General features: G+C 29.1%; 3 protein-coding genes and 2 long non-coding RNA genes across 7 annotated transcripts in view; 2 read left to right on the top strand and 3 right to left on the bottom strand.

The window, feature by feature from the left end:
* LOC143191719 (metabotropic glutamate receptor 2) overlaps nt 1-6,579 on the top strand; it is a 609,670-nt gene extending 603,091 nt beyond the window's left edge. For both annotated transcript variants that reach the window (XM_076397081.1, XM_076397080.1), the window contains 4 exons: nt 1,071-1,284; nt 3,900-4,051; nt 4,593-4,779; nt 4,871-6,579. In XM_076397081.1, coding sequence (XP_076253196.1) covers nt 1,071-1,284; nt 3,900-4,051; nt 4,593-4,779; nt 4,871-5,043 — 726 coding nt within the window. In that variant the 3' untranslated portion in view covers nt 5,044-6,579. The remainder of the gene's footprint in view (nt 1-1,070; nt 1,285-3,899; nt 4,052-4,592; nt 4,780-4,870) is intronic.
* Nucleotides 6,580-7,432: 853 nt separating this feature from the next.
* Nucleotides 7,433-9,226, bottom strand: CSN7 (COP9 signalosome subunit 7). 2 transcript variants are annotated; one of them, XM_076397084.1, is made up of 6 exons: nt 9,011-9,225; nt 8,793-8,954; nt 8,651-8,738; nt 8,376-8,596; nt 8,190-8,322; nt 7,433-7,597 (listed from the first exon to the last, which is right to left on the bottom strand). In XM_076397084.1, exons 1-6 carry the CDS (start codon nt 9,173-9,175, stop codon nt 7,578-7,580), a joined length of 789 nt encoding a protein of 262 aa, XP_076253199.1. In that variant the 5' UTR covers nt 9,176-9,225; the 3' UTR covers nt 7,433-7,577. The 2 variants fall into 2 exon arrangements, with proteins under 2 accessions (XP_076253199.1, XP_076253198.1); XM_076397083.1 differs by lacking the exon at nt 7,433-7,597 and having other exon boundaries at nt 7,894-8,322; nt 9,011-9,226.
* Nucleotides 9,227-9,458: 232 nt separating this feature from the next.
* LOC143191723 (uncharacterized) lies at nt 9,459-12,005 on the top strand. Its single transcript, XR_013004601.1, has 2 exons — nt 9,459-11,245; nt 11,367-12,005. It is a non-coding gene; the product is annotated as an uncharacterized LOC143191723 (long non-coding RNA).
* Nucleotides 9,688-11,650, bottom strand: LOC143191720 (retinol dehydrogenase 12). Its single transcript, XM_076397082.1, has 4 exons — nt 11,457-11,650; nt 10,396-10,716; nt 10,004-10,323; nt 9,688-9,950 (listed from the first exon to the last, which is right to left on the bottom strand). Exons 1-4 carry the CDS (start codon nt 11,581-11,583, stop codon nt 9,738-9,740), a joined length of 981 nt encoding a protein of 326 aa, XP_076253197.1. The 5' UTR covers nt 11,584-11,650; the 3' UTR covers nt 9,688-9,737.
* Nucleotides 12,006-13,348: 1,343 nt separating the features above from the next.
* Nucleotides 13,349-13,719, bottom strand: LOC143191726 (uncharacterized). Its single transcript, XR_013004602.1, has 2 exons — nt 13,601-13,719; nt 13,349-13,545 (listed from the first exon to the last, which is right to left on the bottom strand). It is a non-coding gene; the product is annotated as an uncharacterized LOC143191726 (long non-coding RNA).
* Nucleotides 13,720-13,943: the final 224 nt, after the last annotated feature.

Below are 13,943 nucleotides of genomic sequence, written 5' to 3' on the forward strand. Positions count from 1 at the left end.
GTTCTGCAAGCACGTCTCCCATTGATGCGAAAAGTTAATAGGGGGACGGGGCAAGGTCTGGAGAGTACAGTGGGTGATTTACCAGGTGATGATTATTTTGCCCTTATGGTTTTCAAAATAAATCCACTTTTCATTACCCGTCACTTTTGGATGCAGAAATTACTTCCGATCATACCTTTGAAGCAGCATTTCACAGACAGTTTGTCGATTTTCCATTTGCCTGTCATACAAATGATGTGGCACCCATCTTCCCATCTTTTGGATTTTCCGCTTTGCTCGTAATCGGTCGCTAATTATTTCTTAGGCTATCTTCATCCTATAATTCTTGCAGATTCATATTTTCAACCTTCTTTAATTTACCGGAACATTCTTTGCCTTGCGCATCAAAATTAACACTTTTTAATTTTCGAAATTTTTTTAAGTTTAGAGCATTTTCAAAGAGGTATAAATCTTTGATGGTGTTACTTTCACAAAATATAACATATATAGCTTTAAAAATTCATGTCAGTAGAAGAAACTAACATGTGTCAAATCATACTTAAGCCTAGCGACATCTGCTTGAAAAACCGGTAATCGCTTTCCTGTATATCTGGTACAAATCCCTTTTAACATGATATATATAAACATATTAATTACAACATATGGATCAAAAAAATCAAATCGAATTTTTAATTTAATAAATTAATTTTAATATTTTAATACATATTTTGTCGTCAATGTCATGACTGTTAGGAATGCTACAGCTTTTAGCTAATAAACTTAATTTTAACACACAAAAACATAATAAGTATAAACATATTAAGTATACAATAAATAATATTCGATATTAAATGTATATCAGCAAAAGGATCTTCGAAGTATCATTTGTCATCCAATAAAAAGCAAAAAAAGTCGATATATGTTAATAGAGAAAAAAAACACATAACAAAATGAGCCTATTATATTTTTCCACTAGCGAACGTTATATTCATTTATCAGCGTTCCAGGCCCAACGACTAAATTAAAAGACACTCCATCACCATTCACGTCGAGCCCGTAAACAATTTGCAAACTCGTACATCATTTTTCAGGTGCTCATAAACGCCGTCTGGATGATAATATCACCACCCCGGGCTATATATCATTATCCGACGAGGGAGGACAACCTACTGGTCTGCTCATCTTACATCGACGCCTCCTACATGATCGCCTTTACCTACCCCATTTTCCTGATAGTAATTTGCACAATTTACGCTGTACTGACCAGGAAAATCCCTGAGGCTTTCAACGAATCAAAACATATTGGTGAGTACCATATTATTTCAATCAACATTTATATTAAACGAGAAAATTAAATTATTTTGTATCTACATTTATATTTATTTACGATAACCCTTCTAAAGATGCGATAAACATTATTGGAAGTAGAATTTTAAGCAGTATTATTCTGAAATAACTTATTCATTACCTAACAATAATCAAACCATAAATACACTATGACAATGCCGGTTTAAGCCATCACGCGGCCTGTAGCAAATTCTCTCCTTAGTTTGCCTTATGTTTTCATGTTTAACTGCCACAAATAGTAGACTTTTCTGGATTGAATATGGGTAAATTTAGAAATAACACTATAAATATTGACTTCTTTAAGCTAATCATATTCATCAAAATGAGATGATTCTTGGGCCATCATTTCTACGTTTGGGAAACATGATTCCAAAAAAGACACAAGATTTTTCAAAGAATGTTTATAAAATTGCAGTTTCAAAGGCTCGTGCTGTTTTTTTGCTGTGAATAACAGTAGCCACATCTATTTTCAGCAACTCAGCAAATTGCAAGTTTATCTTTTGCCTAATATTCTTTGCAGCCTGTCTGCAATGCAGCCTGTCTTGAGGCAGCTTGCCTCAATATATGAAAGTATGGATAGCAATGCTTGGACTAGGGGTGTCGGTCACCAAGCAAAATATCAATATTTCGATATATTGATATTTTATCTATATATCGTTTACGATATTTAAAAAAAAAATCGATATATCGGAGAAAAAAAATATCGATATTTTTTTTCAATATATATAATAAACCTTTACAATTACGTACCGAGAAACACTAAACTTTATAGTATAGTATAGTTTATGAAAAAATATATTAAATGATTTTTTATAACGTTTAAGACATATTTTTTTTTAAATATCGAAAAATATCGGCTTACTAAAATATCGATATATCGAAATTTTTTCGGCACCCTTAGCTTGGACGTAGCCATGTGGTGATTCATAAAGCACATATCTCGTATTAAGGATTTGATCAAACAACTACAGCGAAGCACTAGTCGCTTGCAAGCGTTCTAGGATTCCATTCCACGAATTGTCATTATTGCTGTTTCCAATTTATTCATCATTGAAACTAGTCCGTAAGCTTTATTACGGCACCCTGCTTTTTGATCCACTCTATTGAAAATATTTTCCAAAACTTGCTTCGTAGCATCAGATTGGGTTGACCAGCTAGTGTTGATCACCTTTTAAAATCGGAATTTTTGAAGTAGTGTCTTTAAGATCGTTCGTAAGACGTTCCCATCGATAGGTAGAAGTAGAAAAAATTAATGAATGCAACATATTTTTACGCTCCTATCTAAATTGATATTTTTTATGGTCAGACAGGCGTTGGAGCGTACTCTTGCTACGTGGCTAATATGGCACTGCAATGTAATATTGAGTAGTAAATCAGATATAACTCAATATCATACTGGCTTTTAACTAAGTCAGAACAAGGAGATTACCTCGGCATGTGCATCAATATTTGGGGGTTAAAAATATTATTTCTAGTATCAATGTTAATTCAATGATTTTGACATTTCTCTATAACATAGCTAATTATTTTCTATTTAATATTATTAAATTATTCAGTATAACATTGAAATCTGAAGTGAAAAACTGCTGAAATCCATCGAACACTTTTAGAAACTTATAGTGATGGTCTCCCTCTTATCCCAATTGTCGGTTTTGGCAACTAGTGATTTTGGAAATTAAACTAGGTTGAAGACAATGAAGGGCGCACCTTGTTGAACGAAAACCCTGTTCAAACTCTGAAAGAACTTTCAGACAACTTAGCAGTTTATAAATCAATCGTTTCTTAACGTTTACATGTGATGGAAAATATCAAAAAAGAAGGGAAATGTTTACCAAACAAATTGACTGAAAAGGCGATTTTGAACCGTTTTAACATTGCACTGTCATTGCTTTATCTTATGAGTTAGCCTAAGCGAGCGATCCGAGAATATTAATGACCATAGACTATGCATATAGTGGGATCATCAAGGTCTAATCTATTATGAACCGCTAAAACTGAATGAAGCAGTTACTGCAGATGTCTAACGACGTGAATTGAACAAACTATAAACCTATTATTGCAAAGAAGTACAGAAATAACGAGTAACAAACGCAAAATCATCCATATACATGACAAAAATTGTGTGAAGGATACAGTGTAGCTCGAATGAGAAGTTCTACCGCATCCAGCGTACTCACTAGACATAGCGCCTTTTGATTACTACTTGTTCATGTCAATGCAGCATAGATTGGCTGACAAGGGTTTTGAAATACTGAGGAAGTGTGAAAATTGCCAAACCAACATCCTTCTTTCCACACAATATCTTCATGATGCTGAAAAGTTGAAAAAGGGTTTATTAACAGAAAATGATAGAAAATATATATATTGGCCTTTTTAAAGCGAAAAATTATCAGAATACTGAAAAGCATATAAATAAATTATTAGTAGTTCTAATACAAGAAACACACTCAACAAACAGCCGTCATCATGCACGTCATCAAAGTTTATGACGTCAGCGCGTTTGCCGGCTAATACATTTTACTGAATTTTGTAGAATTATTTAACAAAATAATTTAACAACAATCGTATTTTAGGATTTACAATGTACACAACCTGCGTTATTTGGTTGGCATTTGTGCCCTTATACTTCGGAACAGCTAATCATGTAGCCTTGAGAATTACCAGCATGTCAGTCACCATCAGTCTTTCGGCCACAGTTACGTTAGCCTGCTTGTTTTCGCCAAAGGTAAGGAAACATACACTATTTTTTTTACTCGCATATAGAAACCAATCGAAACATTGATGCAGTAATATAAAGCTTCATTAACTATCAAAAAGAATATAATCACAAAATGTACCAGTTCTGACCATTTTTCTTTACTGTTCATCTAATTTCCTCAGCTGATATTCACTTCAGTTCATCAAATCCATTACAAAATCACAGTAAGACAATTTAAACAAAATAAAAAATTAATTAAAATGGGATCATTAAGCTTAAATTGGGATCATTTTATAAAAGAATGCTATTGCTGAACCATTATTTATTACTAATTATGATCCGTTTAGAATAAAACATTTTACTCCAGATGCTTGTAATAAGTTAATATTTTTTATGTTAAAGAAAAATCACTTCATTCTTATAGAAACAGAATTTCTAAGCATTTTAAATTATTCCGATGTTTTAATTAATTAATCTTATAACAGTAAAGATATTACATTTTACGAGCCTAATTTTTGTTTTTCTCTAAAAACAAATTACTATTCTATATATAATTTTATTATTTCAGCTTTATATCATTCTAATAAGGCCAGAGCGAAACGTACGTCAAAGCATGATGCCGATGAGATACAGTGCCATTAACAAAAGTTCTGTGACAGCCGGTTCCGGCAGCATGATGGCAGCGGTTGTGGTGACAGCTGCCACCTGTGACCAAAACCAGAAAATCCAAAAAGCAGTCACTCCTGTTGATAATGGTAAATCGGATATTAATATCGTTGAGGAGATTTGCATTTTCGCCATTAATATATAAATCGAAACTTTAATACAAATAATTAAATATTACAGCTCCGGCATCCGAAAAAGCCAAACCCCAAACGAAAGAAACAAGCACTCAAACCAGCCCACATACGAGCAACAGCGCCATCAACGGCTGCTCGCTTGAAAATATTAGCAAAGTAAACAACAACTGCAACATAAATGGTCCAGTACCTTCCCAAATTAAGGATATAACTTTATAGCATCAGTCAGTCAGTCGATCTTCCAGTTTAAAATCCAGAAGAAACCCGATACAGGTTTAGGTAGTAAATACATATTTTATACATAGTTAGACGTAAAATAATTGATGCTCTTTTTGACTCCAACAAGCACAAAAACATAAATGTCTACTTAAAAAAAAAGAATATGACAACTTGGATTCAACAAGAAGCGATAAAATAAAAAGTAATTAAAAATTGTTTAATGTTTATAGGCATTAAAAATCAATAATAATTAATTGTTTCTGTAAGTTCCTATTTTTTTTTTGTTTTCATGGTACCTATGTAGGTAGTACTGTACAAACATGTAAAATAAACGTAAATAAAGGGTACCATATATTTATTCCATAATATATCTTACAGGGTAAAGAGATTCTTGCTATGTACTCTATAAACTTAGTATCTATTGTTACTTTGTTCGTAATGATATTTGGATAATTGGCGCTGTGATTTACTCGTTTTTCCGTTGACGTCATACAGGAGACAAAATATTTCGTCCTGTACATATCACGTATTTAGTGACAAGTTTTATATTATAGTAGTTTTGTAATAAATTTAAAACCTAGAGGACTTCTCAAACGGAAAAGTGTTTTATATGATTTTCAAGAGAAAAAATCTTTTATTATTTATACGATGATGTATTGTTTTATAAATAAATGTCAACATGTTACTAGTAGTCTAGTATTAAATATTAAGGAATTGTAAAAATGCATCATTCTATACTAATACACTATAATAAAATGCACATGGCTCTGAAATAATGCTCTTGATTTATAATACACATTATTTCAGGATATATCATAAAAGAAATATGTATTTTGGCGTTTAAATATGTATTAAAAATGGTGGGATTGAAAATATCTTCGCGTTTAACAAATATTTTTACTTTAACAGAATTATATCATCTTACTAAAAATCAACTTGAAAGAATGTTAATATTGAAAATATTTCATATACAAGTTCAAATAGTTCTGCATAGATGTCGCTGCATTTACCTTTCTTTAAACTCCCTGTAAATTTTGATTAATGTCATATTTATATCAAAATAAAAATTAAGAGAAGATATATTTATTTCCACCAAAAATATGTACGGATAATTACTAACCCTTATCTTAGGATAAAATTGTACATTAAAGTAACTGTATGTCTTCAAACATATCATTCCTTGAGCCCAAATGATGATTGAAGACATATAAAAACAAATTTTGTAAAGCTACTAATGTAATATCCTTAGATCATTTTTAAACTATACCCAAGAGTAAAACCAAATAAAAAAATACGTGAAAGAAAGATAAGTCATATTTGTATAAATATTATAAATAAAATATATTGTAACATGTACTCTTACGTTGAATTCTCACAAAAGAAATCTTAGGTAGTTAAATGTTTTAAAAAAGCTGAAAAGTGGTACTTTACATGATTAATAACCGTAAGTTAATGTAAAGAAAACAAACTTCCATTAAGGGCAGTGTACCTGTTTTGTTAAATGTTTTAAAGAAATAATAAAATATTAAATATAAAGGATTTTTTATTAAACCTTTTAATATAAAACAAATTAAGTAAAATAAACTTCTGCTCTTTGTCTTGGATAAAGTCATAACACTCTTGTCCCATTTTAATAGTAAGAATTTTAACGAAAAGGTTTATAACACTCTGAAACAGATCACCTCCTTATCACTCACAATATAGTTTGCTTAAAAAATATTATCATTAGACACAATGGTATAGCAAATATCCTAGACCCACATTTTATTACCTTGTAAAAAATAGTAATTCCCAATAATTCTCCAAATATTAAAAAATACCAAAAGTAATATTGTTTCATTATATAGCTACTTAGATATTACACAAAATGTGAATATCAATCACTATTTTAAGAGTAAAGGTAGTTGAAATGATTAATATGAATATTGATATTTAGTATTTTTGGCAAAATTATTTAAAATTACGAAGATTGAAAAAATATAACAATTGAAAGACAGAGCTACAAAAAGGAATATACTTAGAATATTGAGCAAATTTCACTTCAGCTTAAAAGATCTGGTAATCGTCTCCAAAATAGGAGAATTTACTACCTGCTGCGTGTTCCATACCATACAACATAGTATCAATCAAAGTTTTTCTTCTATTTGTCAGATAAATTATTAATTGATTACAGATAATTAATATATAATTTACTAGTGTATATTTATTGGTTTATTTAGCAACGCGAAATAACTGTAATAAATTAGGCTGAATACACAAGATTTATCTAAATACCGACATTAACAGGTTATTCAATATTATTTCTATTTGCTAGTGGTGAATAACAACTGATTATTTAAAGGTCAATCCACAAATAGATGTTTCTCAATGAGAAGAAATAACTCAAAAATTCTTAATAAAATGCTATATTTGAAATTGAATACACAATTTAATTTTATTTAGAAATTAAGATGGGCACAACAAAAAACTGTGATAATATGAATGAATGCTTTATGAAATGGATATGTGTTATATCTTTAGCAATGGTATATTGTTTAGCGGATAATCTTTAAACCTAAAAAAAGGAAAAAAATCAAAAAATCAAAACAAATTAGAATGCACAAAGACAAGATATAAAGTAAAAATGATGCAGAAAATGTAGTGTAAAAAGTAATCTATTGATCTGTATTATTTTAAATTTAAATGAATAAATTAGAGAATGAGAGTTCTTTTTCAATTTCATACATTGACCAGGCACTCGATAATCTAAAAATATTTTCCATATACAAAGCATAATATCAAACTAATATATTTTACTAATTAATACTTCATATGTCATTATGAAAGCCTGGGAGTGTTAAAAAAATTGACTTTGGATTCTACAATATATTTATTATAAATATTTTATAATAACAATAATACTCCTTAACAAAGGTAAGCCATAAACTATCCATCATATTTTGCTTCAATTGAATAACCTCATCTTATCTTACATTTTTAAATGAGATATTATTAATAAAATATGTATAAAAAATAATAGAATAAAACATTTGTTAAGTGTCTAAATAAACTGAAAAAATTGTCTTATTTCCACAAAAAAAAAGTTGTATTCACAAAACACAGATAAATGGATTAAGATTTAAGCCAAAATTTACTGCTATGTTTACCTTTGCTAACTTTGGGGCCCTTTTTGCCTTTATCACCTGTGGCTGATGCCTCCCTATTATCTAGCATTACTTCATCAGTACCATCAGATCTCTCCTGTAGTTGTGTTTTTAAAGTCTTCTTGATATTAACAATCTAAAAGACACAAATAACAAAGAACACTTTAACACAAATATACTGTAATATACCTCTTGTTCAATTTCCATTTGCCTCAACATTGCGGTATTTTTCTCAGCATTAGCTCTGCAAATTTGAGTTTCAACACAACTTAAAACTTTCTCACATGCTGAACACCAATCTTGCAAACAATTTACAATAACATTGATATCCTCTGGCCTAATGTCCCTACCAATAGCATAATCAATTTCTAATTGACTGTTTTTCTGATCCAATTTCCCATGTATAATATCTAGGAGCAAACTAAATATATAACTAATTAAATTAACAGGGAATAAAAACAAACCTGCATATATAGCTTCTATAATTAAATCTTCTAAGTCTCTAACATTTTTTATCTCAAGTTCTTTTAATAGTAAGTCATAGGGTATGCACTAAAATTTTCAAAATATTTATAGTGAATTAAAATTTATAATTTAGATATTTACTTTCGATTTAGTAGCTAAAGTAACAATTGTTAAATGTTGTAATTTTTTCTTCTGAGATGGTGATAACTCTATAAAAGTCTTTGGATTGCTAATATAATCCTTATATGTACCATAGGCAAACAAATTCAAGGTATTATAATAAACAGGATGTATACTTGAAAGCTAATATAAAAATGCGATATTAATTATTCTAGATTAACTATCAAGTTTGATATCACCTCTTGTATATTTGGATGATCCATTAATTCTCCAAAGACGTAAACGCCTGGTGTTTCGAGTGCTTGTTTTACCAGTTCGGTACATGCTGCCCCTTTTGCTGTTTTAGCTAATATTACAAACTGTTCCAAAGCATTGGCAGAAGTATTATTTTTGTCGACAACCATTTTGTGCCTTCTATATTATTAATTCTTATATTCTCTGTCAAATATTTAAGGTTATGTTAAAAACCTTCTTTAATATATATATTTGGAAAAAACATTTTATGTTATATAATTCAAAAAGTTATTTTCAATATTTCGTTAATATTTCAAAGGAAAATTTATATAATAGCATACTAATTATATAGGTAAATACGTACAGCACCTTTAAATGAGTGCTATATTCTGTTCCTAAGTTCATTATTATTGACTTTTTTTGTTGTGGGAGTTGATTAATGTCAAATGTTTTCTTTTTGAAATAGTGTGTGTGATTCTGCGTTACTTGCTGAGACTGATTTTTTCAAATGTGAAATTAAACTAACTTTTCTTTTTTTTTGTAAATCCTGTTTCTGTCAAATATCTCATATACCACAAAACATTTTGTGTCATTCAACATATATTGCAATATTTTTATGTCTTTATACATGAATGCATTTTATATCTCACTTTGGTATTATATCCGAAATTAAATTCTAATAAGCTTTAAATTATATGATTTATAACGTAAAATTGAATTACACGAGGTATGCTATATCATGTTTAACACTGTATCAACTTTTTCCTCTTGCTTCAAGTTAACATATACTTCACTTAAGTTCCAGATGGTATCCCTTAATTTATCATTACATACTATGGGAGGCTGATAGAATGGCTTACAATTCATAAAAAATTCCGCTGTTGTATCTTCTACTTCATCAGAGGTTACTAAATGTAACATTGTTTGTACACCACTGTCAGTGTCCTGGGGAAAAAACATGAAAAGCTTTTCTCCTAATTTATTATGACATATCTTACCATTCCCCATAACCAGAATAAAAACTGAATAAACTTGATGAAATATGATGCACCTTCTTTATTCATAGAAGAAACGATATTGGTCTTTACCATTCCTGGATGATGTGCATTAACTGTCACTCCAGTTCCCCTCAGTTTGTGGGCCAAAGTTTTAGACATCATTGCCAAAGCTGCCTTTGAATTATTGTAAGAAAAAAATTTCTGCCAAAATTCACTTACATGAATATAACACTTCAAATTTTCTTTATTCAAATTCGATACATAACCCGCTATTGAACTGGTAAATATAATGCGACTGTGTGGAGTTTTTAAAAGGACATCTAAAAGATTTTAGTATAAATTAGTTTCTATTGCTTAAATATATACACCAAACATTTTATATGCCAGCTAACCTAATAGCAAATGGGTTAAAAGAAAGTGACTAAAATAATTAATTTGCATGGTTGCTTCCAAGCCATCTTCAGTTTTACCCATTGCATTACCAACTCCTGCATTATTCACCAAAACATCTAACTGTTTGTATTTGTTCTTGAATTCTTCAGCAAATGTTCTAACGGATTTAAATGATGTAAAATCGACAAATTCATAAAATATATATTCATTATTGGATTCCTTTATTAGTTTTCTAACTGTCTCAGCCCCATCAGTTTTGTCTGCAATGATGGTAGTACACCCTCTGGAAGCCACATTTTTCGCTAATTCTAAACCCAAGCCTGAAAATGATACAAAAATGTGTTGTTTAAAACAGTAGCAAATGAAAATTTGCTAAAACAAAACAGGGATTAAGAGAATACAGTGAAAATCCTCAGCCTTTAGGCTTTAAAATACAACTAGGGCAAATTACCTTCCAACTTTATAATTTTTGCTCCAGTGAATTTCTTATATACTCCTTTAATTCAGATTTTTTTAAATAACATGAGATCAAGGTTGTATCGGACTGATTAAGTAGAAGATAAAGTAATTAAACCTAATATGCTCCAAATTTCATTAGGATAACAAAATATAAGATTGAGATATATTGCCAGCTCATAAAAATAATAATCACAGATAACCCTCAGCTTAGTTGCTGGCGTAACTACCATGATTATTCCATATAATAGATATTACAGGTACAAAGTACTCAAACATCCATGCTATGATTGAAATAAAAGTAATGATCATTCATACCCGAAATATTGGTTTTTATATAACATTAAAATAAATTGTTATATTTTCGTTTACATAACATTATAAATTAAAATGGTGTTTACATAATTTATCTATCAATAATGATTGACAACTTCTATGAAATAACTTCTATGAAATAATTGAATAAAACATCTACAAAACACACAGGACCTTTGTTTACTCTTCTGAATCTTAGTTTTCATTTTATAGCATTATCAAAACATCAATATATTTGTTATTCAGATATTGGTTGTTTTTTTCGAGAACTTAATAGTAATTATCTTACCGCTATTTCCTCCAGTTATCAAAATTGTTTTTCCTGTAAGGTTTTTGATGCTTTTGCAGCGTGCGGTTGTCAGATGAAGAATATATTTTATAATGCAAAACAAAGTCAATACAGTCCATAAAAACATTTCACCGAGTTCTTGTTGCCGAATCGACTCTTCTATCACGGAGATGTGCTTGTGATTAACTATGGCTTATCTATTATCGTATCGATTCATACAAATTATACAACTAATAAGATGGTTCAGATGTACTAATGATGTAAAATAAAATACAATTTTGAATAAAAATTATATTTTAATAGTATATAATTTCTTAATATATTATTTTATACATTCAATGAATAATATATGAATATTAATATAAAAACCACATAAAATATAATTATGATTTTTATATATTTATATTTTTATATATAGATATTTTATTTTATAGTCAGCAGAAAAGGTCATGTTATAAACATTTAAAATAAGATATGTATTATCTTTCAGTATACCTTGAATTATCAATAAAATTACAGATATTATGTTATAAATATAACCTAGTGAAAGATATTTATTGAGTTTTTACACCTTCCTTCTTTAAAAATATACTTCAAGGTAATGTTATTGAGTAAATGCATTACTAATATCTATAAAAGAAAATTTGCGTTATTAACAGGTATTTCTAAAGGCACCTCTAAATAAAATTGTATTTTTAAAGCAATATATTATCGATGACATTTCGATATCCAACAATATTTCCTTGAAGGCAGAAAGCACTTGAAACCGTTTAGCAGAGGGTAAAAAAATAACATTAAGGAGAGAACGAAGTAATCTGTAGTTTCAAGTAGAACTATATTTCTTCAAATATATTTGTACTAGTGTAGACGTTAAATACCTTAAATTGCGAGACATTGATGTATATATATTCGTTCATGTGATAACTTTAAAAAAGAAAAGGAAAAAAAATTACTAATTTCTATTATAATGTAATAAATAATATAAATTTAAAGGAAGTAGGATTACTTTTATATTGAATGTTCTGCAGATTTGTGAAAAAGAATGGAATAATAATACCACAAATGTTTTATTGTGTATTAATGTATTAATTGCTATTTTTAAATAATATAGTATAATAAATATAAATAGTACAATACAACTTAAACAAAACCTAAAAACTAAAGATTTTATATTACCATAAATACTAAATAAAATGTAAACATATACCTAATCATTGAAATTTAAATAAAAGTTTTATTTATTTTTGAACGGAAATATTTTTAAATTACTGTGAATATTGTCATGTTCAACTTTTCTTCCATGAGGCGATTTCTTCGATCGTTAATTATTTGTCCAGATTTTGAAAAAACTCGTTCCGAGGGGACAGATGTTGAAGATATAGAGGAATATTTTACGTGTAACTGATATAACTCAGGTAGTTTCAATTTATGGGCTTGCCAAAAATCCAATGGGTTTTCTAAACGCCCAATAAATGGAATTTCCAAATACTGCTAAATTTGTAAAGTTACTGCAGTACTTGGAGTAATTACTTCTTTCATTCTAGCCATTTTTTTATCAAAATATCTCGAGATGTCAATACATTCTTGATCAGTAGTTGTGTCTTGAATTTCCAGCTGTGGAACTATATTTATATTTTTTGAAGTTAGAATGGAAGATACCTCTTTTGTGATAACTGCTTGTATCGCCTCAACATTATTTGCAATACCAAATCCTGCTTTTTTAAATCTAGGATTTGAAAATGTGGATTTCCCACATATCGTGTTCATTTCTAAAATTGCCAGTCTTTTATTGATGATAGACAATTTTGTAATTTTTTTTCCCCATTCACTTGTTAAAATCTTGGATTTGATGGAATGTTGCAGTCCTCTTATTAAGGGTATAATTAAAGACATCGTGGGATATCTTTGAGCAAATAACTCGGTGGTCATTATCTCAATGGGCTTTAAAAGATGAACACATCATTATTTCAATGGGCTTTAAAAGTTGAACACACTCTGTTAAGATAGTCCATTCGTTAACAAATAAAAACTGTGGTGTTCTTTTTAATAGCCAACAAAATAAATTGTTGAATATTAAAGTAGAATTTTCCTATCAGAAAATGTATTTATTACAAATATTTAATATACTTTATTCACCTCTTTACCGTTAATATTTTTAAAAGAAATTTAACAACTGCTACAGCAAAAAATTCTTCAAATCTTTTGTGTCCATCATAGAAAAATAGTTGCATGGTGTCCATGCAACTTCTGAAATCTTTGGAACCTAATTTTAGTTTTCAAGATTTTAGGAAAAAAGTTTTGACAAACCAGAGGCTTGGACAAATATCCTGAAAGTTTATCAAAAAAGTATTACATATTATGCCAGTCAAAAGTATCTTACTATTTATCATTTACAATTTAATTTTTTTGTCCTTGAAAACGGGCGTTCCAAAATGCTGCTATAGGTATATAATTTATATTATATATATATATATATATATATATATA

Source organism: Rhynchophorus ferrugineus, unplaced genomic scaffold (genome assembly GCF_030347505.1).
Source record: "Rhynchophorus ferrugineus isolate W39M unplaced genomic scaffold, kcgeb_rfMv2 rfM2, whole genome shotgun sequence".
NCBI lineage: Eukaryota > Metazoa > Arthropoda > Insecta > Coleoptera > Curculionidae > Rhynchophorus > Rhynchophorus ferrugineus.